General features: G+C 46.8%; 3 protein-coding genes across 3 annotated transcripts in view; 1 reads left to right on the forward strand and 2 right to left on the reverse strand.

Moving 5' to 3' along the window:
* LOC139056119 (telomerase-binding protein EST1A-like) overlaps positions 1–9,761 on the forward strand; it is an 89,618-nt gene extending 79,857 nt beyond the window's left edge. Inside the window, exons 17-19 of the mRNA XM_070534013.1 lie at positions 6,521–6,732; positions 7,373–7,454; positions 8,285–9,761. Of these exons, the coding sequence (XP_070390114.1) occupies positions 6,521–6,732; positions 7,373–7,454; positions 8,285–8,415 (425 nt within the window). The 3' untranslated portion in view covers positions 8,416–9,761. The remainder of the gene's footprint in view (positions 1–6,520; positions 6,733–7,372; positions 7,455–8,284) is intronic.
* LOC139056125 (nuclear speckle splicing regulatory protein 1) overlaps positions 1–26,142 on the reverse strand; it is a 276,929-nt gene that overhangs the window by 85,679 nt on the left and 165,108 nt on the right. The gene's annotated exons all lie outside the window — the stretch shown is intronic.
* On the reverse strand, positions 21,762–23,838 carry LOC139055557 (uncharacterized). Its single transcript, XM_070533069.1, has 2 exons — positions 23,380–23,838; positions 21,762–22,170 (listed from the first exon to the last, which is right to left on the reverse strand). Exons 1-2 carry the CDS (start codon positions 23,674–23,676, stop codon positions 21,796–21,798), a joined length of 672 nt encoding a protein of 223 aa, XP_070389170.1. The 5' UTR covers positions 23,677–23,838; the 3' UTR covers positions 21,762–21,795.

Here is a 26,142-nt window from a genome sequence, read left to right on the forward strand (position 1 = left end):
GCTTCCACCGGGGAGGTGTATAGAATGGCTAAGGAAAAGAAGGAACGGACAGGCTGCGTAAGTAGTCTGCCATCACCGTTAACAACTGCGCCGGTGTCTAATACGGCGGATAATGGAACAACGTCATATAATTCAAAGCGTCGCTGCCTTTCCGTGGAGTCCACGTATCCTTACTGTTTATTTGCTAGCGTGTTTATTAAACTGAGCTTATCCCTGCGTCTCATCTTTTTGATGTCGCATCCGAGGTCTATACCTCGTCTGTGTAGAAAACTTGAGTTTCTGCATAAAGCTGTCAAATGGCCTCACCTCACGTACATCGTGTTTCCAGCCCCCAACGACACCGGCAGCCAGGTGCTTTGTGCTCGGCATCGTGTCAAATCAACACACTTGTGCGCTTTAGCGTGTTCAATGCAGTGAATGCTTAAACATAGGTCGGCCACAGGTGTAGATTGACCGCGTAAGGCACGATCCGCAAGAGTGTAAAATGTTTCAATATTTGAGGCGTGGCTTGATTACTATTTCTGAAAGGAGCGGAGAAAAATCTGAAGATGACAGACCTTGTATACTTCGGCGTTCCCGCTGCAGCACGAATCCAAAAGATATCCAGTTACTCAAGTCCTACGCGAGCCGAAGCCAGACTGCGTCGGTAATTTCATATGCTCAGTACCGCCAACATTGCCTGTGTTTGCTCAGAAAGTACGGTCTGTTACGAAACGGAGATCACACTATTCACGGCATCTCAGCTTAGCCACGGAGCTCCTGTGATGTCTCAGTTTCTTACGCCTCTATTAGGTAGAGTTGCACTCGCAATTCGAATGGTTATAATTCCATATTATTGTGCCTCAGCACCGATTCGATCACCCGAAAAGCCCATCGCACGCCTGCTCTACGCGTTTACATAGCTTGGTCGACGCCGATTCTTCCTCGCGGTGTCGGCTAGAATTTTGTCTACTCGCCCATTTGCTCTCCATTCCACACTGTCGTCTTTTGTGTCGACTTGACGTGTCGCACGCCCAGCATTTTCCTTTCGACCGGTCGTTGCGCGGTCCTTATCGCTTTTGCACGGTGCGTGTGTGCAGTAACGTCTCGCTAAGCGTGATTTCTCTCAACACGCCCTGGCGCCGACACAATGGTGCACGCAACTCACGCGACGGAGCGCACAAAAGGCTGTCGTCCGGCAGAGCGAGCGGCGTTGGTGACGACGACCTTGACTCGGGAACGGCGAGACGCGATTATCTGTCGCAATCCGCCGCTGCCGTCGGCGCGTCGTGGTCATCTCGCGGACGCGTCGTTTAAAGGATAATACGGCGTTTATAATTGTTTATGCCTCCCACTGTGATGACCGCTCGCCCGCACTCTCGGCGGTCTCTTTGTCGGAGCAGCGTTTTCGGCGGGGAGGGTCTCGAAATAAAAAGGGAGGGGGGAGGACTAGGAACGGCTCGGAGAACCTTCGGTGGAAGGAGGGAACGCCCTTCTAGCGGGTTTCTCTTCCTGCTTCCATGTGTTGTGTGTGTGTGCTGTGGGCGCGCGCGCGCGCGCCTGTGTGGTGTATCACGCGATTCAGCCGTCTGTCTTTAGCGTGTTCTCCCGAGTGGCATCTTCCATTCTCACTTTGGTTGGCCCCCCCTCGCATGCGTCTTTCTTGGTTCGTATTGCGGCCTTTTCTCTTCTTTTTTCTTCTTCGCCACTCTTCGTCTCTTCTGAACGGACAGGCTGAGGCACTTCCTCTTCGCCAGCAGTCCGGCGTACGACCGCCACCGATCACCACCACCACCACCACGGCGACCAGGAACCATCGAGGCAACAACCTTGGTGCCCCTGACTACGAAAACAAGCCAAGCTGCCCCCCCCCCCCCCCACACTCCCCCATCCCTCTCTATTCTTCCTGCCACCGTCTTCAGTTCTTCCGCCGCCCCGCCCCGAACCCGTCGCACGTTTCTCCACTGTACATTTATTTTACCTTTTTCCTCTCGCACTGTCTTCGTCGAAGAACGGACAAAAAGACGGAGTCCAAAAGTGCGAAGAGAGCTCTTCCGCGCCATCCGGACTCGAGCGCGCGTGGTGTGATGGTGATGGATGAGGAGACCTCATGCAGCGGCGCGCGCGCGCACACACACACGCATGGCGAGCTGCACCACTGCCACCACCACTGCGCTCCATTTCCGATTGGAACCGATTGAAATTTGCTCCTCCCGGTACTTTTTTTTCTTTCTCCGCTCCTCCATTTCGTGGCTATTACGGACACGAGGAACCTTTTCTTTTTCCTCTCTCTCTCTCTCTCGGACTAAACGGGACTCACTGCCTCCGCGGAGGAGCCCGCTCACCTGCGCTCGCCCAGGGTGGATGTCGGTAGGGAGAGTATCCCCTGCGCGAACGGGCGCTGGCCAAGGCGTGTCGATACCGTGTCCGTTGCAGCCGCAGCGCTCGGCGCTGCGGGTTCATAGCACGCAGCCTTCGCGGTCCGCTCCACCTTGGTTGGCACGCGCGTTGCGCGATGTCGCGGCGACCCTGAGGAGGTGGTACAGATACGCGCACCTTTCTATGTTTTTTTTTTCGCTGCTGTATACGCACGCACGTAGGAGCAGAGGCGGCGGCTTTGGCCGCGCTCTTCTTCCACCAGCTCTCGTAATGGGACGAGAACAGAGCCGTCCCGGGACTTCCGCGTGCCTGCATTATACGAGCCCGCCGCTGCTTGATGCTGCCCTTTCGGTTCTCCTTTGTATCGCTCCTTGAACGTGCATGCAGCGGTGGCTGACTGAAGGGAGGCTTTGTTTCGTTCGCCTGCCGGACGGGCTACCGCTCGGACCTACTGTACACGGACGTGCGCTGTGGCGGGCAGCGCGCGTGCCGAATTAAAGCGACCTGCTTCGCGTTCGTCTTCCGCGCCTGAGCGAATTAGCTCGAACGAGAGAAAAAAAAAAAATATCTCATGTGGCGGGTGTCACGTCGCATCTTCTAACCCCACCCCCACTGCTGCCCTTTTGCTTCGTGCAGCAGAAAAGGTGTGCTACGCAATTAAGGAGGTCGTATCTCCCTTCCATTCTTCCGTGTCCCATTGAAACTTGAAGGTCAGGGCCACGGTCGAGTCTCGTCTCCAGTTGTGCGAAGGCTGAATTTTCTGGTGTCACCCGGAAACGTCGGGCCCGCTGTTTGTTTCATTGTGTTCTTTTTTCTTTCTTTTTTCAGGCTAGCTTTGTTTTGTTGTTTCACTGCATCAGTGGCGTTTCGATTGACGAAAGGACTGACCGAGGTCCGCGTAGTGGTCGTGCGGAGAAACTTCAAACGAACGCGTAGGTTGTTAAGTTAGACGGCCGAAACCCAGTAGTTGGCAAAGCTTAGGGAAGCTTGACTCACGCACGGTTTTGAGGACCCAGAGCGTTTCGCACGCTCAAGTGAAGGGTGAGATTCTTGCTTTGCTTTGCTTCGGGGAAGGGGGGGGGGGGGGGTGCTTCTGCTTTCCACGCACGCGATAAAATCCGAGCTATAGCATCCTTCTCCCACACTTTACTACTTTTGATGCGTTTCACGGATTGTGCAGCGCGTCGATGTGCGCTGTGTAAACATGGATGGATGGATGGATGTTATGAGCGTCCTCTTTGGAACGGGGCGGTGGGTTACGACGCCATGCTCTTGCTATTATACTGCCTAATGTCCTACCTAGGTTTAAAAAAAAAAACAACAACAACCTATGAACTGCCACAACCAAATTTTCTGATCCCCTATTGCGAACTTTGCTTTTGTACGTCTCCGTTTCTTGTCGTTTCCCTACTTCCAACAATCTTCCAATCGCCTCTTACTAATCGCTATTGCGGACATGTTTACTTTTCCACTGCTCTCGCCGAACGCAAGGGCTTCAAGGAGGCCAGTGGTGCCTAAATCGACCGCTGGGCAGACGTCTTCAACACGCGGTTTCCGGAAGCGCCGTGTGGTGTTAGTGGCTGAGCGTCGTGCTCATTTTTGCGTTATTTAAGTTACGACTCGAAGCCGACAGACTTGCACAGTGTCGTGACGTTCTTGAACGTGGGGACGCGGTAACAACTCGATTCGCTCGTGGAGCTTTCACCTTGCGGAAAGCGTCGCTGCGGGAAAACTTGCCGCGATGCAGCAGGCTTCTCCGCCACGTCTGTTCATGTTTAGTCACTTCATCGCAGTGCAAGAGCTTAGCACTAGCACGGTTCTGTATCGCCATTGTTGTTCTTTCTTTATTATTATTAATTTATTTTACTTGAACGTCTGGCACAGCGTTCGCTTTGGCGTTGGAACGAGTCTCCCTTGAGGTCGGACTGACCTATTCAAACTCCACGTTCCGACTCGCGAAGCTGAAAGTTGATCGCGGAAGTTTTCTCCGAAGGCGGCACATCTCGAGAGCTTATGCACGGAAATGCGGCGCCACCCGATTGCTTTTTGCATTGCCCTTATAGTGCAACAAAGGGAGGAATGTTTCCATAATTGCGCCAATTCGATTCTGCAGCGGGTTTTGTCCGTAGAAGTTGTAGCCCCCTCCCTCTGCCTGCGTGCCGCTATTCTAGCTTCTTCTCACGGTTGAGACAGGCCAGACTTCGCCGTCCACTCTGCGTCCCGAAATTCACACGGCAGGCGCCGCTTAGACGATCCTGGCCGTGATGTTATAAAGCGGCGGCCCAAGGGCAATGGCATCCGTTGCGGTTCGCTTTCTTCTCGTCAGCCGCTGCCGTTGGAGCGAGGCGGCGGCGGGGGTTTTATTCATTGGGCGGGCGGTGTCGGTGTCTGCGAGTGAGCGAACGCGCCTCTTCGACGGCGTTCTTGCTAGCGGCTAACGAAGCACCGGTGGCCGCCTCGCGTTCGCCGCTCTCTTTTCTCTCCGCCTCGTTGTTTTCTCCGGTGCTTGCCCCGTTTGTTCCGAGCGCGCGGCTCTCGAGGTGGTGGCGGTGGCTGCTTCTTGCGCCGCTGCGCTCGTGAAGGCGCAAATTAAATGAAGCCGCCGCGAGCGAGCGCTTGTTGTTCGCCACGGGGTGTCGGAAAAGGATGAGGCCGAGAAGAGGGGGCTACTATTGAAGGAACGCGGCGGCCTGTCTCGTTTTTTCCGTTCATGATGACCCTCGTGGTAATGGGAAAGCGCAGCACAGCGGTGGCTCCCCACCCCGTCCACGGCACTACTTGTGAACCCGTCCCGACCTCTTCTCGTGTGCCATTGCTGCTGGTTGCATCTGCCGCGACGCAACCTTTCGGGAAAGCGTGCCGCGCGTAGCGCGACTTGACCGACCGCCGTCGGTGGAGAAGCGTCGTCGTCTTACGTGCGAGAGGTGGGCTTTACCGCAAACGTGTCGTGTCCTGCGAGTCAGCCAACTTGGCGGCCGAACGGTGGTGGCTCCGGCCGCAGAACTTGAGTACTGCCCGAATTGAAAAAAAAAAAAAAAATGTGCCGTTTTTCTTTTATCAACTTTGTGTGATTTGTTGCGACCTGTTATGATTCGGTGGGGCATGAGGAAGTCAAAAGCCTGTGCTTATCACCAGCGTCTTCTGTGTGTCCCCATTCTTTCTCCCTTGTTTTTTTTTTTTTTCATATCTTCAAGCGTTTATGTTATTTACTCATCCTGCCTCTTTGTTCCTACCTCCTCGGTGCTGAGCCAGTGTCTGCCTGCCCTCTCAGCATAAATGTGCTTGAGCAGCTAAGGCAGCAACCTTATGTGTCTGCCTTGATGTTAAGAAGTGAATAGAGTAACATCAAGATAGAGTCAAACAAACATTTTAAAAGAAAAATGATCTCACTCTTAGCACAAAGCCCTGTTCAGTCATGTGGCTCTGTACAAGAAGTGTTATTCTTTTTTTTCTTTTTTACCTGTAGACTGTCACTGTACGCATTAAGACTTATTTATGTTCTTTACATAGGGGCCAAACACAGGATATGTTAATTGGGACAGGTGGGACATGTCTTCTCAGTAGTCGAGGGTATGATGCAACCATCCATTAGGAAATTACAGTACATGACTGTAATTTCCTAACGGATGGTTGCATCATACCCTCGACTGCTGCAGCTGTTGCACTAGCTAGCCTGCTGGTTTAGTTCTTGCTGCAGGAGCTGCATTGTGATAAATATGTGTGTATGCATGCTGAACTTTTCGTTCATGTTAGCCTTCAGTAGCTTAAGTTAGAAGCATGTTCGGAATTTCGGTGTTCATCTCACTCATTTGTAGTTCCTTATTGTCAAGCTGTCAGCAGGACTCTCAAGCTGTTCTATTTATTTTCTGGGATCATTTACTTGCACCTTCTTTGAGGAGCAGTGAGCTGATGTTATGTTCTCAAACCAAAAGCAATGCTGAAGAGAGCAGTGGGCTTCTTTCATCATACTAAAATTGTCTGATTATTTAGTTATTTAGCTGCTTTGGATTTACGATAGTTACAACTTAGAGGAAGTCACTCAATGCAAATGGTATTGCTTAAGGGCTACATTTATTGCTTGATTTATTGTGTAAGAGAAAACAAAAAGAAAACCTTCTCGAGTTCTTTATTTCACTCGCGCTTATCATGTACCTGTACGCAGTTTTGAACGAGCTGCATGGTCTGGCACGAGGTGGATCTCGTCCGGGACCGTGCCCTGACCACTGTGAGAAGGTGGGCTCGAGTGCCAGGGCGGCCCTCGCTTATCTGGAGGAAAGGTTTGGCCAGCGGGAGCCAAAGCTGCGGGCAATCACCATCAGGGGCTCCGTACTGGACACAATCAGCTTCCGGAGCGAAGATCTTGGCGACTACAAGGTACACCATGACTGTGTGTTGTTCGTCCTTTTTTTTTCCATGGGATTGCACCTAGCACTGATCCCTGTTGGTTAATCTGCACTTAGCAGAACCCTGTTCGATTTTTTTAGTGTCCCTAAACTAGCTCTCCTAGACTAATTTTCTTTTGTTCAAGCCACTATATCCCTAACATTCCATGTTCTTGCATAAGACATTTGTCAGGTGCCTGTACTATTGAGAGCAAAAGTCTAGATAAGTATACCTTGCTGTCATGACTGACTTGGCCATGGTGGCTCGATTGCTATGGCGTTACTCCACTGATCCCAAGACAAGAGCTTCAAATCCTGACCACAAGCAGCATTGGCATCAGAGAACTGTAGCTGTACGATCTATGGAAAAGCACTTAGCGTAAGATTACACTTCTGGCAAAATGAAGCACATGCATGGTAGAGGATTACTATAGTGCAACTGGCACAAGAACACATGAAGAGCAAAAATATCAATTCTGATAACCTAAATTATGTAAACTTGTGTGCATGTGAAAGAATGCTTATCTGGAGCTGTCCAGTACAGTGTCACTCATCATCCACAGTCACATTGCAGCTGTAAGACATGAAAAGTTCACCAATTAATCAACCACATTTCTCTCAATTTACTGCAGGGGACCAATGATGACCAAATCCTGACTTGCTGCCTGCTGCTTTGCAATGATCGTACGGAGCATGCACTTCCTAGGGAGCCTGGTGAGTATACCATAATTCTGGGAATGGTAAAGAGATCATGAACTATATAAAGCAGCGGATTGATTAAGGTCAGTTAACCTTGTTTGCGTTCACACTGAAGGATTCTTGAGCAGCGTGAAAAGTACCTCACGTGGGGCTCTGACTGGACAAGGCAATGAAGTGACGAGTTGGTTTAGGAAAAAAAAATGTTTAGTACTATTTAGGTGTGTAAGGGCATTTGTGGCATCGGCAAGAAGGCGGTCACAGCAGGAACAGGGAGTTGTATGCAGCAACTGCGGGCAATCTGAACTTTCACCTAGCCTGAAGTTCTTGGTAGCCGATTAGGGTACTTATAAAGCAGTGACGTGTTGGGGGGGGGGGCTAAGCCCATAGATAATGCTGAAGACAGTAGGATGTTTTGAGATGTTAGATCAAAGAATTGGCTCTTACAACAGGTTCATAAGCACTACAGTCTATACAAGGTATGGCTTGTGGTTGTTACATCATGCGAGTTAACCTTGCTTGTTTTGTTTGACATTCAGTAACCCGTTCCAGTATCTCAGTGGCTATGGCGTTGTGCTGCTGAGCTTGATATTGCACGTTAGATCTCATCCGTTGTAGCTACATTCCAATGGGGGCAATATGCAAGAACTCTCATATAGCAGTCATTGGATGCACATTATTTAAATACAAGTGGTCAAAATTAATCGGGCGTCCCCCACTATGGCATGTGGGGGACGCCCCATATTGTTGTTTTAGTACATAAAAACCCCAGAATTAATATTAAAAATTGACATTATCAGCTGCAGAAAGAGTGTTATGCTTACCAGGCACTTTTGTTCTTCTGGCAGATGCACCGGTGAAGCTATACCGTGAAACAGTTCTAATCACTGAGGACCGGAACCTGTGCGTGAAAGCCCTGACACACAATGTGCCCGTACGGGACCTGCCAGCCTTCCTCCGTTGGGCCAACATTTCGTGAGGGCAGCGTACGAGAGAGAGAAAAGCCTCTCTGCCACAACACAAACGAGCAATGCAGTGAAGTCTGCACCGGAACTACCTGAAGGATATCGCTACCTCCAACCCCACTCTGGACAGCAGCCCTCGGGTGCACCCTTCCTTCCAGCTCTGCAAGCACAGGTCTATCAGGCTGGCCAGCTAAACCGTAAAGCACATCGCTGACTGAAACCCAGGAAGACGGGGCGCCTAGTTTTGCTTCCACTAGGGGGCCCCTTAAGGAGATGATGCAATGTCTGTTATAACATTTTTGAGGGGTGTTGGCAAGAGGAGAAATTAACTCTCGGCTGTTTCATGAGGCACGCACAAGATCTGTGCACAGGCTCGTACTAGCTGCAGCAGAATGGCAGCATTTTTTTCCTTGTGCTTCGTTTCTTTTTTTTTTTTCTGCAGTCTCTTGTAGTGCGCCTCCTTGATTGATCATCATCACCCAGGATGAGAACAGGAGAGCACAGGATCCAGCCACAGACTGCGTTCTCTGCTACGATGTTAACAAAGCTATCTGCAAAAGGGACAGTTTTTGATTGTTGAGAGGCTATCTGTTTCAGTAATAAAGCGTGCAAAGGAACAGGAAGGATAGAGTGACTTGACTTTTTGCTACATCACTTTACTGCGCCTAGTCCTCACACTTGAGTTGATGAAAAGCCGCAGCTGCTGGAAGCGCCTTATGAGTGCTAAGACAACTCCTCGACATGTGGCAAGCACATGCCAACAGTCTTGCAGGAGAAGCACAGTCATAGAGAATAGGGTACACATGCAAGAGGAAGAAGTTTGTGTGAAGAAAGTGGGAAAGTCCCATGGTAAATGTAATTGTACTAAATTTTCGCCACTGGTGAATGAAGATCTGAGGTGGTTATGCTGCAGAAGAACCATGTTTGTATGTTTTCCGAGAACACAATAGCAGTATGGTCATGGAAACTCACTGTGGTCGTATGTTCAGAACCAGTTGACCGTGACGACAGTTTGGGCCCGGTGGGCAAGAATGCTTTGTCGGGAATGCACTTTTTCCTCTATATCTCGCTCACTCTTAGATCACTACAGGGAACCACGAATACCTTCACATCTTTGAGGCAGTTTCCTAGGATTTCAAGAATGCATTTGTCAGAAGATAACATAGTGCAAACTTGTAGCATATCTAAGAGCAATGCAACATAGCTGTAGACTGCATTAAATACCTGTTTGTATTAGCAAGCTTGTTTTTCTTGTGTAATGTTCACTACATTTTATTACTTTTAACACAGTACAGGTTTTCTTTCTTCAGTATAAACTCCAGAGGCTGCATGCATAGCATTTTACCTGTGCCTAAATTTACGCACAGTTGTAAAAAGCTTCCCTCAGCAGACAGTAAGCAGACATTGTCAAATTACTGTAGTAAAATGTTTCAGGCGAGTGTCTCTCCTTTGTCTTTTGAAAGCTTACTCACTGTTGCTTGCACACAGCTGTGTAACCATAGGTAAAGTTGCCCATGCGTAAAATGCTTCATGCAAGCCGTTTCTGGTCTTCAGCTGAGATCTCGTTCAGCGATATTCTGTATGGTATTAATATTAGCTCTGTGATTTTTTTTTTTCTCATGTGAATAAAGCAAGGTGTTCTGGGCCACGGTTCCCATTCATTTGTGGCAGGCTTATTGTGATGTGCGTGATGTTGATTCTTGCGTACGTATAAATTGGGTGAGAAAACAAAAGAGCAAAAGGTGTGTCTGTAAGTATTTTATTGAAAATGGATTTCATTGTGTACATGTTCCTCTTTTGCACCCCAAGGTGCCATATTTCAGTTTAATTTGACTGGTGGTGTGTTAAGTGTGCAGTCATGTTGAGGTTGTGATACAACTCGTGTTCATGTGTGCCCTATGTGAAAGCGAATAGCTTTTTGTCTCTGTCTTTTCATCATATCATATGCCATGTTTTACTACCTCCATTTTTCTTTTTTTTTTTGTTATTGCTAGCTTTTGTGTGTTTTTTCTTGAGTGATGCGGTGACGTTGTCTTGCTCTGCTCTACCATATAGATGGATTTTTTGCATGAGCAAAGCAATTTTTTTTTTTCAATTCAATTATCACTTCAGTTTTTTTTTTCTGTTTGTCTTGTGTGCTTTTCATTACTTTTCATTGTGTGAAATACACATTGTAAACATATGCTATGTCATCAACGTTTCATATAGTAGTACACAACTATGTGAGTTCTGTAGCTGTGCGTAAACTTTGGCGAGCATTGTGGTCGTTACACGGCGGTGCGAATACAAGAAGAAGCGGCTGTAGCTGCAGCACTTGCGCTACTTGCATTTTGCTGTGTCAGTCACAGTTTGAGAAAAGGGTTTTGTGATTAACCGCACGCAGCTGTCGAGTCGTCAGATTATCATATTTTCCTGCTGTGGTTATGTTTGTAAGAGTAATGGCATGACATTGGTCCGAAAAATATTTGAAATAAACTTGTTTTTTTGCAGCTGTTTATGTGTAGTTGTTTTGGGCGTGTGGTTGTTAAGACGTAGCAATTGAAAGGTGACAGCACATGCTTTCACTGATTGGCATTTTTTTTTGTTATATGCATGTTAAAGCTGGAGTTCAGTCTAGGTTTGACTTCCACAGTGCTCGCAGTTGTGCTTCTTCATCTCGTGCACATTTCTTTCTACTTTTTTTTATCTTCCTCATTGCTCGTTCAAAGGAAGTTCACCACTACACAATGTTTCACTTTGATACTCATGCTTGGGATACTGGCTTGAAGTCGGCAGTGCGGCTGGTACAAAGTGGTTATGGGAAACAAGGTTCATTCCCATCACTGCTGGTGGTGGTATGTGTAACGGGAACACCTCGGAAACCAGTAACTGGTGTTCTCATTGTCTAGAGGCAGGTGTATTGGTGTCCTCGTTGTTGTCGGTGTTCCGAGTGGTGCTTCTATTGTTCGCCTTTACCGCATGGCCAGAGTTGCAGAAACCCAAGCTTACCTACTTTTGATGCGGCACTTTTTGCAATCCACTTGCGACTTTGTACACCCCTCAGATGCAGCCCTCTGTCTTGCAATAACGACAGGAAAACTGTACTAAAGCTTCATGCTTCTTGGACCATCCCAGATGCCTTGTAGACATTGTTATTTGACTCACTCCCAATAATATGGGCAAAAAGTCGATCAGCATTGATGGAACAATTAACCATTTGTTCCCTTTTATATATATATATATATATATATATATATATATATATATATATATATATATATATATATATATATATATATATATATATACATACAAATAAAGGTTGTCTAAATTCCAAAGTTCATGTGCATGCACTAAATGATGACGTGGTCTCTAATTTTCATGCTGCAATGCCTTGTGGAAACCTGAAAACAGTGCTTTAGTGCTGCAAGTTCATGATAAGATCCACAAAGTGAAGACAGCATATCCACTCTGGCAACCTTTTCTTGTATAGCAGCCTGTAAGTATTGCAGTTACATACACTCGACTGTAGCTGCTAAAAGAAAATGTGGGACATTGTCTTGGCAATACCACTACCATAATCTCGGTAATCGCTGAAGTGTGCTAGCTTTTACGCAGTCTATTTTGATGTTGATTTAAATTGTGGAGCTGCATTTGTTATTGTGTTGCTTTTGGTGTCCTCTCTCGTCATGCTCAGCGCAGAGTACAAGGCATGTTTCCACCCCGCTTGTGAACCAACCTTTTTAGCGGTACAGTGTCTCCCGACTGAATGTCGTTCCCTGTTTTGTTGGCCATTTTCTTTCTTTAAGGGCTACATGTTGCCTTACTTTACCTCCTGCCACACTCGCAATGTGAGTGAGACTCGTGTTTTAATTCCTGGTACACATTTCAATGCTGCCATTAGTTCTTTCTTTCTCTTTGTGAGTATGTGCATGTGAGTCCTGTCACAGTGAAATCCAAGCACGTTTAGGTCGTATGTGATGGTCATTAAAAACAGTTTCTATTACAACCTTCGCCTGTCTTTGTCTTGCCTACATTTGGAGAAGAGTGCGTCCTTTTGCTCCTTGTCTCTATTTCTGAAACGTGCTACATGCAATCCATTAATTCCATGCATTTTCTGTATTATTCCTTTAGAAGGTAGAATTGATATGGAACCTTTATGAATGCCAAAAGTGTTCTACAGGAAGTATGCAGAATGACCGTACGCATTGCAAAGGGTGGATGATTGCATTAATATACCGTCACGGCTGCAGTGTGCGACAGTTTGTACAAATTATTGCAATAACCCAATGCGGTAAAACGAAGTTAAACGAAGTTAAAGGGGAAGCCGCACTTAGGCGTATCCATCAGTTATAACGATTGTCCACCCTCACGGCCGACACTGGCCCGCCAATGCAAGGATGTGTTGATAATTGATGCTGGGTAGACCACCCCCCTACGTGACACCGAAGCACGGCGCAAGTTTTTTTTTTTTTTTTGCGTTCTCTAATGCAGCTGTCGACGCCAAGTTTTAGCAGTGAGCGTTTCGTTAGCGTGACGGTGGGACGCTGCAAGCCTGATTTTGTACAACGGCTAGCGCCTTACGCTAGCTGGGTTCTATGACAGGCGTTGGGCTTTGAATTGAAGGCTGGTAGCGGCCGCTGGCACGTTCTGTAGAAACGCCGATAAGGTGAGGGATCGCCGAATGAGAGTAATCTGTAACGGTCCATTTCATTTTGTATCGCTCGTCGCGTTGAGTGCCCCATCCAGGCGATAATGGCTGCGCGGCTTTGTTGGCCAATGAAGGAGCGCGAAGAACGGAACGTTAAATGGGTCGTTATAGAATGGCGGCCGAGGGCTGATAGCTTCGTGTGCGCTCTGTTCTCGCCGCCCAGTTCGCGTTGAAGCAAGACAGCGAGTGCCCGCGGTCATCGAGTGACATACAGTGTTTTCTAGTTCGCGCGTGACACTTTGCTTGTTAATTATTACAAGTTTATACGGCCGATAAAACTAATATCATTACCTCGTATAGCCGTTTCATTAGCTAAGCATTTCGGTGCTTCACCTTTCGAGCGAGTCTACGAATTTTTGTAACTACACTGGTAGGTACAGCTGTACGCAGAAAAGCCTACCACTGTAAGCACAATCATTGTACTCTGGCTGGAAACTTTCAAAGAATGAAAATAATGTAACAAAAAATCCCGTAGATAAAAAAGCGAATGTCAAAGGACAATGTTTAAAGAAAGAGGAAATCTTAATACTGCAGTTTCTCTGCAGTCAAGAGAAACATGTATGCTCAAACACTTTGAATGAAGGGGCTCGTGATAACAATACTGCATAATATTGGCCAAAGTTCAGTTTCCTTTTCTCCGCACCTATGAGAACCATTGTTTTCACATTCTCGCCAATTTGTTGCCAATTAAAGTCGTTGAAATTTTTGGCAAATATGTTTACCTTCATCGGCGGAAGAAATCCACGAGAAAAGCTCAAGTTCGGGCATGTTGGTAAAATAACGCTACTGTAAAAATACGTTTTAAAGGGTAGGTCATGTGCGGTTTTCTTGAACATTACCCAAATTATAGTCGGATACAACTTTAGAAAAAAGGGGGCGTTTACTCCTCCGAGGCGGGTGCACCAATGGGCGCGCATTCTGGACCGACGTCATGCGCCGGACGGCCGGTGACTTCGCCGCTTCGGTCATCTGGGCGGGGCCTCCCCTTTTTTCTAAAGTTGTATCCGACTATAAGTGCACTGACATAAACTAACGCAATCTGCAAAATAATAATAAAGAAAGACACGTTTCTTTATTTCTTTCGTTCTGGAACCGCAAATCAACAAATGCATGACCCAATAAATGGGACCGCCGCTGCAACTATCTCACTCCCGGCACCTGTTTTTTAGACTGTTGTCCTCCGCTCCAGCAGTTCGTCTCACAATGAGATTGTGCCCGTCCACCGTGCGCTTTGTGACGTTATATGTGTCATTGCGAAATTGATGCTGAGTGTATGACTATGTGGTCCCATCCCACACTGTGTGACGGCGTTCATACAGTCTTCTGTTATTCATCCGTACCTTCAGCGCCTTTTTTTTTTTTTAATACCGATGCTGTATATCTCTACCGTCCAAGGAAATTTTCCCGTCGTTGTAAGCCAAAACTCCCCTTAAGTGGGTCAATCCCGAAGATAGTGCAATGCCGGCCCGACTCGGGCGGAGGTAGAGTTCGCCATTAAGGGGCCCACATACGCAGGTTCGCTGGTAATCAATCAATCAATCAAAATCGAACAAAAAGTGAGCTTTATTTAAACAAGGCAAGGGATGTGTACAAAAATAGTTGGACCAATAGCCTATGTGGCTAGTACACAGAGTGGAAGAGCACTGAGTTTTCTTCTCCCTCTCAACTTTCGTATTCATTTTCCCTATTCAGAGTACAGGGTAGCCAAACAGAGATATCCTCTGGTTAACCTCCCTGTCTTTCCTTGGCTTTTATCTCACTGACTGAAATGCCAAAAAGAGCTAGACAGAATAAAGGGGAAAGGCAGGGAAGGTAACCAGAGGGGAAGATCCGGTTCTGAAATGCTAAGATTGTACATTCAGGCAAGGTGCGGACCGTCTCCCAGGTCTTCATTCCGGTTTCACTGAAGTACTGCAGGTCATCTCTATGTGAATCATGGTCGCTGTCGACGGTATTGTGTCGAGGGCTGCTGCCATGTCTGAGGCGCACTTGATAGCTTCGGTGACACGTCAGCTAGGAGGTTCAATGAAGCTTCATGGTGTCTGACAAAAAAAGCCTGTAATCCTGGCGCATGCATTCATCCATCGATAAATGCGGAAGCAGTAGGCTGGGCTAAGGTGTCTTGTTTTAAATGTAGTATAGGCTGGGCTGAGGCGTCGTGTTTTAAGTTGTCACATGGCCACTTTTGATCGTGATCGAGCTCGCTACGGATCAAAATTCTCGACTCCCGATTGGCTCCCTATAGCGCAGCTTGAGCAAAGGAACCAATCGCGACAGCGAAATTAGATCCCTATATACCGCGATCGAAAGTGGGCCGTGTGTCATCCGTATAAATAGGGTCCCAAGTTTTCGAGTTTTATGCTTTGTGAAATTCGGGGGTGACAAATCGGGCGCTATTTTTAAGGAGGGAAACCTGAAAGAAATCGTGTTTTTTTTGCCTGGCAGTCCAAAGTTCGGTGTTTTTTTTTTCTGGTAAAGCTTTAAAAAACAATTAACACGTGCAATGGTCTTCTTTTGGACACAAACGTTGCATTTAAAGAAGCGAAATCATTCACATGATATTGTTATTACAGATAGAGTTGCTCGCAAATTGTGTGACAAACTAATTTCTACAAATTCTCGTGGTCGGGCAAGGTTGGCACGCGCCACATATGTTATCCCTCGATATACGTATATGGCAGCCAGGTTTCGCTTTTGTGTTAAACGAGAACGAGGCATGTATGGTAATAATGATAATATATCTTGACCAACTGCTCACAAAAGAGCGAATTCGGCGACAAATCGTGTTTGACCCGATTTCCATAAATTTTGCTCGGGGTTCAAAAATCGGAAATTATCGGAATATACCCGAAAACAAAGGACCGTACGTATAAAGGACGACTGGAAGACTGACGGTGCAAAGGAAGGGATAACTTGCAAAAGATCAATTTTCTTGAACTGCATAATGTTGCTTAGAGTATACAAATATCTAAATACCTCAATGCAGCAAAAAGAATTAAAGAACAAGCCTGTTAGAATGTGCTACCTTCTCGGTTAATAGATACAATAATAAGCTTTATTTCCATCAAAGCGACGGAGGGACCGTGGGTAAAAGCTGCTGAACAGCTTGACTAGAGCCTACGGTCCCTTCTACAAGACAATACAGGAGCATACATGAAACATACAGGAATCTAACAAAAGACAACGCAAAATTGATTCAATTTAATGCATTACAAGTAAAACAATATTACAGTTGTTCAATGACATATCACGTGGCGCAGTTCGCGAACTGTAGTACGGCCTAAATCAATTCCACATTTATTCAGATTATTAAGACGTTTAGGCAAAATGAGCGATAGGGTACCTATCGAATAGTTTGCACGGGGAGTGACCACCTTCCAGTATTCAGACTGACGTATAGTACAGGATGTGGGCTTTATTTCCAGCTTGGCTAGGTTGCGAAAAAAATTGCAATTTTCTTTTAATTCGCGCTTAAACGCAACAATTAGTCTATAGCTGTATAATTTCCAGACAGGCGTTATATCTGCTTTAATGAACACATTATGTGTATGAGCATTGCAGGGGACATCAAAAAGAAGCCTGTCTTTTTTGGTAGGATGTACATTTTGTTAAGTTAGTTACTGTGGTAGATACCCATACTAAAAAAAAGCAGTAAGAGAGGTGAGAGTAAAAAAGAGAATTATGTATCAGTTTTTTTTATGCCGACTGGTAACATCGACCTACATCTGGATAAAATACCGACGACACTTGACAGTTTAGTGCAAACAGAATCTACATGAATATCCCATAGAATATTTTGCGAAAACGTGACCCCAAGAATTTTAATACTACTTACTATTCTATTTTTCTGGTACCGTAAATAAGATCTATGTTCATATTTGCCTTTTTTGATTTCAATCTAAATAGCACAGCCTTAGTTTTGCTGGTGTTAACCCCTAGCTGAATTGCTCCAGACCATTCCCGAAGTTTTACAAGAGCGGAGTTTGCTATGTAGCTGATTTGCTCACAGTCTGCAGCGGAAAAAATATGCAGGCATCGTCGGCGTACAGTATATATTTGGCTTCAGTGCTTGTATTTACAAGATCATTTATATAGATATTAAAAAGAAAAGGTCCAAGAATGCTGCCTTGAGGCACACCTCTTGCAATCGTTTTTAGGTCGGAGCAGTGCTCACCTATTTGAACATGCTGCCGCCGATAGCCATGGTAAGATTTTATGAGATTCCAGCAATGGCCACGCACTCCATACAATTCAAGTTTTTTGAGCAAAATGGAATGAATAATGTAGCAAATGCTTTCCTGAAGTCAATGTACAGGTCCAATACAACCATATTACTTGAAAAATGTGATAAAATATACTCTTTTTGTACTATCAAGGCTAGTTCCGTAGACCTATGCTTTCTAAACCCAAATCGAGCTGGGGTTAGAAGGTCATATTTCTGGGAAAAAATTGAAAGGCGATCATGAATAATCTTTTCTAAACCCTTTGAAAATCTTGGCAACACTGAGATGGGGCGATAATTCTTGATGTCATTTGAATTACCTTTCTTGAACAATACTGTAATCTTAGTCACCTGCATTCTTTGTGGAAAAACGGCACTTGAGAAACAAAGGTGTGATGAGAGAATCGGTGTGATGAGATCCAGAATATATTTAAGAGCTCGAATTTGCATACCTTCAACGTCACAACTATAGCTGTTTTGAAGTGACATAGAAACATACCGAACTTGTTCTTCGCTAACGGCCTCAAGAAAGAAAGTAGGTTGGTTACTAGGGGGCACGAATCTTCAAGATTCAGACACTGGAAAATAATCGCCACACTACACAAAATAGTTATTAAATGTATTCGCCAGGGCGCCACCGGATATCTCGACTTCACCGATCTTAAGTTTAACTGTTTTTGGGGACGAGTTACTGCGATTTAAAACAGTGCTCAACTTTTTCCACAAAAGATGAGGCTTACGAGAGCCGGCTTCAAGTTCAGCATGACAATAGTTTTGCCTGCTTAGCTTTATTTCTTTATTTAGCTGATTTCGGCACATCTTAAACTCCTTGAGTTTTAGGGATTTTTAGTTTTTATGAACTGGTGGTACATAGTATTCTTCTCGTTGATCTTTTTAAGGAGCTCTGGCGTGATCCAAGGCTTACGTATTTTCCTACCAAGTTTCAATTGCTTAAGAGGAAAATGCCGTTTATATATTTCAACGATGTGATCAACAACATGTAATTGGCCTTGCCAGTGCAATTAATCGCGAGAAGATATTCGAAGTCAGAATTTAGCACGTCATTCCTGAAGCATCTAGTCAAGTAGGATTTATTATTTGAACGTTTGTAACTTGGTTTTTTTTTTGCTATGATGATTGTGTCTATCTAATGTCATAAAGGTAGGAAGGTGGTAACTCAAGTCGAAGGTCATCACACCCGCAATATTCTTTTCACTGACCGAGTTAGTAATAATTAGATCTAACAAAGTTTCGCTATGTTCTGTGATCCTAGTAGGCAAATTGATTTGGTTTGAGCACCCGTTTGAAGTAATGAGCATATTCATAGTGTTTTTGGCTGCGGAGTCTCCTAAGAAATCAATGTTAAAGTCGCCAGCAGATAGAACAGAGTAACCAGCCTGAGAAATAAACGATAAGAACTCTTATATAAGGCCAAGTGGACGCTATATGATGCCCGTATCATGATCGTTGTATATAAGGGCTGTAATAAAGAAAAAGTTAGACAATTGACAGTGCTGTGGCTTTGCTAAGGTTGCTTCAATGGCACACATTGCTCAATTGAACTGATTTTGCCATAATGAAACGTTCTACATAAATGAGTAGGATACACCACGTTCGTTCCCCCCCCCCCCCCAAAAAAAAAAGCTGCGAGGTTGTTATTTGCGTAGTATTATAGTTAGCAGCCTTTAAACGGCACCCAAGTAGACAACGCGTGCGTCTGGTGGTTTTAAATATGACAAAAGTCCCAGCACAATGGCTCCGAAGTATTTAAGCGCGTTCCCCCTCCTTATCGCAGATGTCATGCGTCACTCGCGATCATGGCGTTTTCTTTAATTTAATACTATTCGCATTCTTGGAGAACTTCACCCAGTCTTCGAGATGCCTCGATGTATTCATCTATGCCTCTGTGTATGTATGATGTCCGCGCCTAACCTCTTTCCAAAAAACTCGGGTAACTGGGTAGCCCATGGTCAAATGGGCAGAGCTTCGGGCTATACTGTGCTGAGGGAACCGATTTCGAAACCAACTGCCGGGTCAGCTTGCGTAGCCGAGATGTAACTTTGTGTATATGGCGCTCTTCAATGAACAACTTTGACGCCTACTTGGGTCACTCTGTGTGTGCCGCTCTTCAGTAAACCTCTCTGTTACCAACTTTGGTGACTGGGTTTCTGTGCCGCCTTTCATTGTGATCATTATGTCCGGCGTTCAAAGTTAACCTTTGTGGTTTTCTTAAAATTAGGCACTGGGAGGCACGCGAAGACCACCTATGCAAATAAGTTATGTGTCCAGGGGTACACAAAGTGAAGTGATAATTATAGCTGTCAGCAGCCCAATTAATTAAAATTGAATAATTAACCTTTTGTCGACTGCAGTAAGCGGGTACGTGGGTACACAGTATCAGTTGGAAGAATTATTCTAGTGCGTCTGTGCTCCGAGATTTCCGACTCCAAATTTTGTCATTTGCATGATGACGCATACAAGAGAGTGAGGATCGGCGGAACGTCCCACTGTTACCTAGAAACCGAAGAAAAGGATGAACGACAAGGAACCCGGTCAACGAATGGATAAGCGCGCCTAATTAGACGAGTCAAATCACCACCCACCCCTCGGCACTTATCCAGCCGTCAAGACAGAATGCAAACAGGCTGCTGCAGGATTCCACGAAATGATCTCAGCCCGCGCTTCACCTTGCCGATTGAACGAAGGACGGGGTGGGCAATGACGAACGAACCAGGTGACGCCGGATGATTTCTTTTTGCCACAAATTCCAAACCAGTTTCTTCGAGGCGGAGTTACTGCGGGTTATGGATAGCCTGGGCGTGGTATTGCAACGGAATCCACGATAGTTATTTGCTGCTGGACAGTCTTGAGATTCCCTAGTCGACTCGCCTAGGGAATACGAGGGAATTAAAAGCAGATACGTTTCGAGAGTGAGGACAGAGGATCCTGATGTGAACTGAGACGTTAGCTTGCTCCTGCATAGAGTAAGCTTCCGCACTGGAGCCGTGTAACTAAGCTAAATAAACCCTTGTTCCTTCGTTTTTTACAACTTGACGTCGTAGTCGAAGGGCTTGGTGGATTCCATACCCTGAACGCCACCCTCGCCCTGACCACATTACTCATTTGCGCAGGTGGTCCTTGCGTGCCTCCCAGTGCTTAATGTTAAGAAAGCCATAACGCTTAATTTTGTGTGTGTTCCGAAGAACGGAACACACACAAGAACGGTGAGAGTGGTACGAAATTCGCTCGTACCTAGCTATCCCTTTCGTGAATTATTATATTGCCTACATTTGTCTAGAACACTCTCAAGAGCACTAAAACGCTTGATGTAAGCTTTTCGCAGGCTGTATTCGTTTTACATACGGATTTACAATGCTCACACCAAATGCCGAGATTGCAGTTCTCTAGATAATAATGTCTGCCATAACTAATAAATGAAAGAAAGTAATTGTGCTTTGAACGAATCGTCTTACAAAGTTCTGCATGTTAAATTTGCAAGCGAGAAACGGTACGTGTCGCGCACAGGTGCACAAATTTTGGTTTACTCTGGGAGAGAGCTCGGCAGTCACATGTTCTCCGATTTCGGTTAACTTTTGCAGGACGTTCTTACTGCCCCTTTTCTGCTGGCGTAATCGCCCGCTCGGTGTACAGATTTAAATCAGAGCCGCTATTTTGTAGCGATGCTAATACATTTCACGTTCGTGAGTGGCCGCGCTCGACGCTTCCGCCCAGGACGGAGCGTCGCCCGACCACTGCGAAAGGACACACGCATCGCCGGTGTGTCGTTCTGTCCATGCGTTCCGTCTGTCACAATGATTCATTTTCTACTAAAACAGCACGTGAAAAGCTGTTTTGGCTTTATTATTACGCAAAAACATGGCTTGTTTAACTATGAGAACTTGTTATTGCGTGTACGAATACATGTTACGTAACATGTATTAATACATGTTAGTGTCAGCGGGCCGCTAAAGTTGGAGGACAGACGACAATGTTCGCGCTCGCTTTGAAACAGTATGTCGTCTGTTCTTGCTTTTCTTCGCTTGGTCATGCATTGTAGGGGAGTAAAGATGTAAAATGCATGAATGGAAACATTTTATGAAGATTTTACTTTGAGAACGCGTTATTTGTGTAGCCATATTCACGTTTTAGACGAAGCCTCTTACAACACCAGCCAATACGAGCCTCGCAGACACATATACCGTCATTCCCATGACGGCACGGTGCCCCCTTAAGAAACTCCCATAGACGGTGGCGCCAGATTTCCCTCTAGGTGTTATAGTGAGAAACTATGTTCACGCGTTTTGCGCCATACTATTCCAGCCGACGCGTCCACGGGCATGCATCTAGAAGTCACGGAGAAAAGGGAAAACAGCACCGCAGGGGAGCCGACTTCCAGTAGCATGGAAGTGGTCCGCAAGAGCGTTGTTTCTTCCAACTTCAAGTTTCCTTTCAAAACACATTTTTTTTTATTAATCGAGAACGTTATCCAATGACGTTGAGTATCGAAAAGACGGTAGACAAGGGGGACGAGCACTGGGGAAACGCGCTAGAGCACACGGGCAGCCAGCCGTGCTTGCCGATGGCTGCGGCGCGCCAGAGAGCGTGGGCGGGACTCGACGGGGGCGCGTGCGACAGTCCCGCGAATATGCTTCCCACGGTTGTGCCGATGAAGCTGTGCGCCCCGCGGCGGGCCACAACCTCGCACACGAGCCTCGACACGCAGGTGTTGGAGTCTAGGAAGCCGACGGCCCTGTACAGGGCGTTGTCGAACCGCTTGGGCAAACCGACGTCACCTTGGTCGTAGTGGCCGGCGTGGATGTGATGGTGGTGGTGATGGTGGGTTCGCTTGCGCCGTAGCTGCGAGGCAAAAGAAAAAAGAGAGAAAGTGAGATTATGAGCCGACGGAGACGCACACACACACGTGAAGAATGTCCACTATGTTATGTCCCTCTCAGGCACGTTTCGTTCATTTCATTAAGTAATTTCGTTTTTCTTTTCCGTGTTTTGCGCGTCTTTATGGCGAGCGGTGAGCACTATTCACATTTATACTAGTAAAGGTAAGCCCCCTCCGCATTTGCATAGAAATGTCCCCTTGGGTCCCCCCCCCCTCCCCCCTGAAAAAAAAAAAAATTCTCGGTACGTGCCTGGTCTCTCTTGCACTTCCGCCGGACGAGAATTGTCCTGTTTGACGCGAGATAAGATTTATAACATAAAACAACAAGACGCGCGTTTTTTTTTTATAGAAAAGACGCGAGAATGAAACAACCTGCAGCGACGCCGACTTGAGATTGACTGCAGCATATTGGAAAGACGAGTTTTCTGAACTTTTATTGAGCGACGAATTGCCCAAATACAAATTTTAACGTATCACTACAAAAAAACCTCTCTTGCAACAGAACTGCTTGTTGGTGCTTGCTAAAAGATATGTTTTTTGCCGCAACTGAGCACACACAAAAGGAAGACACATAATGACAACACGGGCGTCACTTCCAACTGATTTAATTTGGGCTGTGACCCATGGGTCACATATTCACAGCCCAAATTAAATCAGTTGGAAGTTCCGCCCATGTTGTCTGTATGTGTCTTCCTTTTGGGTGTGTTCAATTGCGGCAAAAAAAAAATTTTAAACGAACGTCTAATCGCAGAATTAACGAAAATAGAAGACTTCACATAGAAGGATCTATCTGTGTAAACTGACCGTAGAGGTAGAGCTCAACTGCAAATCAACATTTTCGAAGTAACACGGTGATTCCGCTTGGACGACCTTGTACTTGACGTGGTGCGACTTGTTCGAGTGGTCCCGCCGTTTTTACGCCTTTCCAACTCATTCGCTTGGCCAGTTTTCAACGTACTATAATGATTACGGCATAACTCTTCGATCTCGCGCCGAGCACAGAGGCAGATCCCTGCATCGCACAAGCCTGGTCGACACGTCTTTATTTCGACACAGCGCTGTATGACCCTGCCTGCTTCACTCACGCAACAACAATAATAAGAACAGCAACAACAAGAAGAAAAAAGAAACTAAACGGAATGGTTAGCACCGAGATGCTTCGGTTGACTTACCAGAGCTCCGGTTGAGTTGTAAGAGGCGATGGCGGAAGTGTAACTGGCGAGCCTCTCCTGGCCGGCGAATTCTTCAGGACCATCGGCTCCGCTGCGGGCGGGTCTCTTGGGGTCTCTGGCAAACACGTGGTTGTCAGCGTCCGTGGCAGCGTCGAAAACAGGAGTGCTTCCACTGCCCTTGGCGGCTGGACGGGCGACCGAGGCTGCTGCGCCCAGGTGAAGGAACGCGATGACTATCAACGTCGCCGCACGAAACAAGCAGCAAGGCATGGCAGACTGACGGGCCGCGCGAATCATTTCTCGATTCTTCGGGGTGACGATGGCTAACCTGCGTACCTCGCGCGATGGTGTGGCGTGATAGTTAGCCGAGAAGATGGGTGCCACCTGATAGCAACGACTCGCAGCGACAGGTCTGAAATTTTGCGCCTGCCGCGGGCCCTTTTAGCCCCTTGAAACCTGGGCGGGGCCAAGAGCACATAGTGAGCCGAGTGACAGTGGGCGGGGAACTAGTGGGTCAGTGTGGCATTCCTGGGGCTGAATAGCTGAACAAAGGGTGCCGAGAGAGATGCTCATGGAAAGGAGGGCCAGACATGTGGGTGCGCCTACGCCTTGGGTGGCGTTGGCCGTCGTTGTCAAACCCCCAAGTCGCATATCGAGCGAGAGGTTAATGCCAGAAATTTTATGAAAGAGATACGGGCCTTGTGTGGAAGCGAAGAAGATCAGCTTGTGGGCTTTCGCCCATGACTTGCCAGACCACTTTGTTGTACAAGTGCTTTGTAGGCGGTTTTAAAGCGAACCTTTCTTTGTCTCTTTCTTCGACTTTCCCACTGCTGCTGCTGTGGGCTGCAGCAGCAGCAAAGGAAAGGTGGAGGAATAAATTCGTTTTCACCCCACCGCGTCGAATGTGCACAATGCCCTATGGAGTTCCCTAGCCGTCGCCACATTACCTGCTTGACAACTGTAATTAGGCGTGACTCCCCTCGGAAGCGCTCCCCTTGGCAGCGCTTCCCTTTCTACTAACGTGCGAGGCCAGAGGGGACGCAGATAAAACTGTAGAGAGGAGAAGGAGGAGAAGAGGCAGTTCCCATATAAGAGAGGGAGGAGGTAGCGTGAGAAGGCAAAGAAACCTCACTACTATACGACAGCGGTTTCGGAGAAACAGGGTAAGCCTAAGTTCGAGGTACGGTACAGTACGTTGCTGCTATTTCTGAGAAAAAAAAAAGGCATGCAAATATGTCGAGCGGGAAACTCACGCAGGGCGTGCAGAAGCAGTGTCGCATAAATTAAAGCACTGCAGGGTCCAGGATACACTACGGCGGAGCACTACGGAAGCGGTCGACCGTCAAATCAACACTTGTGTGCCCACCTCGTTATCTCTGCGGCCAGCGCATTGCTAGAGGTCGTGGATTTGATCCCAATCGCGGCAGCCGCATTTCGAAGGGGGCCAAATAGAAAACGCACGTGCACTTGGATTTTGGGACACGTTAAAGAACATCACGGTGCCAAAATTAATCCGGAGTCCGCCACTACGGCTTGCCTCATGATCCGAGTGTGGTTTTCGCACGCATAGCCCCATAATCTAATTCAAGTTTAGTACTATTGCCACAATGCCATGTGAGGAAACGACAACGCTCAACGCTCTCAGAGGTTATAAAATATGGCGCACAGCAACGCCTCAAATGAACACCTCTCCCTGACTGATCTGTGTACTACGCAGACGAACAGCGGTGCTGCACGCAAGTTAACGTTTAACATCAACTGACCACTCTCGTGTTAGCCTAAACGTTGAAGAAATTAAGCACTTGCCGTCAACATCACTGTCAATTATTGTCAATGAAAGCATCCAGCACGGAAAGCTTTGCTTACATCGATTCCCGCTATGCGTGGGATCTGCATAATTGTTTTGAACTCTCTCGTCGATACGCCTATATTCCCTCATTGATTTCAGAGAAAATGAATGAGGGGGAAAAAAAAAGGCATTGCATTGGTAAAGAACGGCGCAGAAGTGGGCTCAAGCGTTTTTCTGCTGCATATACCCCCGACTTTTTTCCCTGTTACTCCTTTATTCTCTCTCTCTTTCTTGGAGAAGCCAACCTCAACGTTCTAGCACGAAAAAGAAAATTAAATTTGGATAGAATCACGGCCGTGGTGAAATCCAAGAAAGATCCGTGCACCGCCTGCATTGGGCGCACGTGAACCCCAGGTGGCCAAAATTATTCCGCAGTCCCGCACCTACGGTGTGCCTCGTAATCGCGTCGTGGTTTGGTATTCGTAAAACACCAGATTCTTTTCTGTTTTTTTTTTTGGACGGGCGTTGTTTTCGCATTTTACCGTCATCGTAATGCAGCGCGGCGGCCAGGATTTCGCATTCCGCGACCTCGTGCTTAGGAGCGCATGCGCCACAGCCGCTATGCCACCACGACGGATCCCTCTTTCTGCCATGGCCAACGTGCTTGCCGCGTTCTTTTGTCCGTATATAGTGTATCCATTCTTGCCCCATGCTTGCACGGCCAAACGTACCAATAAATCACTGGCTTCCCGTCTCAATAAGCCAGACCGCGCTGTGGCGAGAAGAAAGACAACAAAGTGGCGAAAGCCCTGGACCGTAGAGGAAGTGCGGACTTTTTTTTTTTTTTCTTCTCTCGTCAGGTTCAAGATTGCGTGTCAAGTACAACGAGCTTCATCGCGTCTCTTAATTTTCTCGCCGCCGTTAATGACCTCGGCCGGTGCGGTGGCAAGGCCGGCCGAGGCAACGCGTGGCAA

Source organism: Dermacentor albipictus, chromosome 2 (genome assembly GCF_038994185.2).
Source record: "Dermacentor albipictus isolate Rhodes 1998 colony chromosome 2, USDA_Dalb.pri_finalv2, whole genome shotgun sequence".
Taxonomy (NCBI): Eukaryota; Metazoa; Arthropoda; class Arachnida; order Ixodida; family Ixodidae; genus Dermacentor; species Dermacentor albipictus.

Excerpts from the sequence above, each read along its gene's own strand:
- LOC139055557 (XM_070533069.1), bottom strand. The coding sequence starts at position 23,676 with ATGATTCGCGCGGCCCGTCAGTCTGCCATGCCTTGCTGCTTGTTTCGT. Across the intron at positions 22,171-23,379 it reads ACAACTCAACCGGAGCTCTG|CTACGGCGCAAGCGAACCCA; the intron begins GTAAGTCAACCG and ends TTTGCCTCGCAG.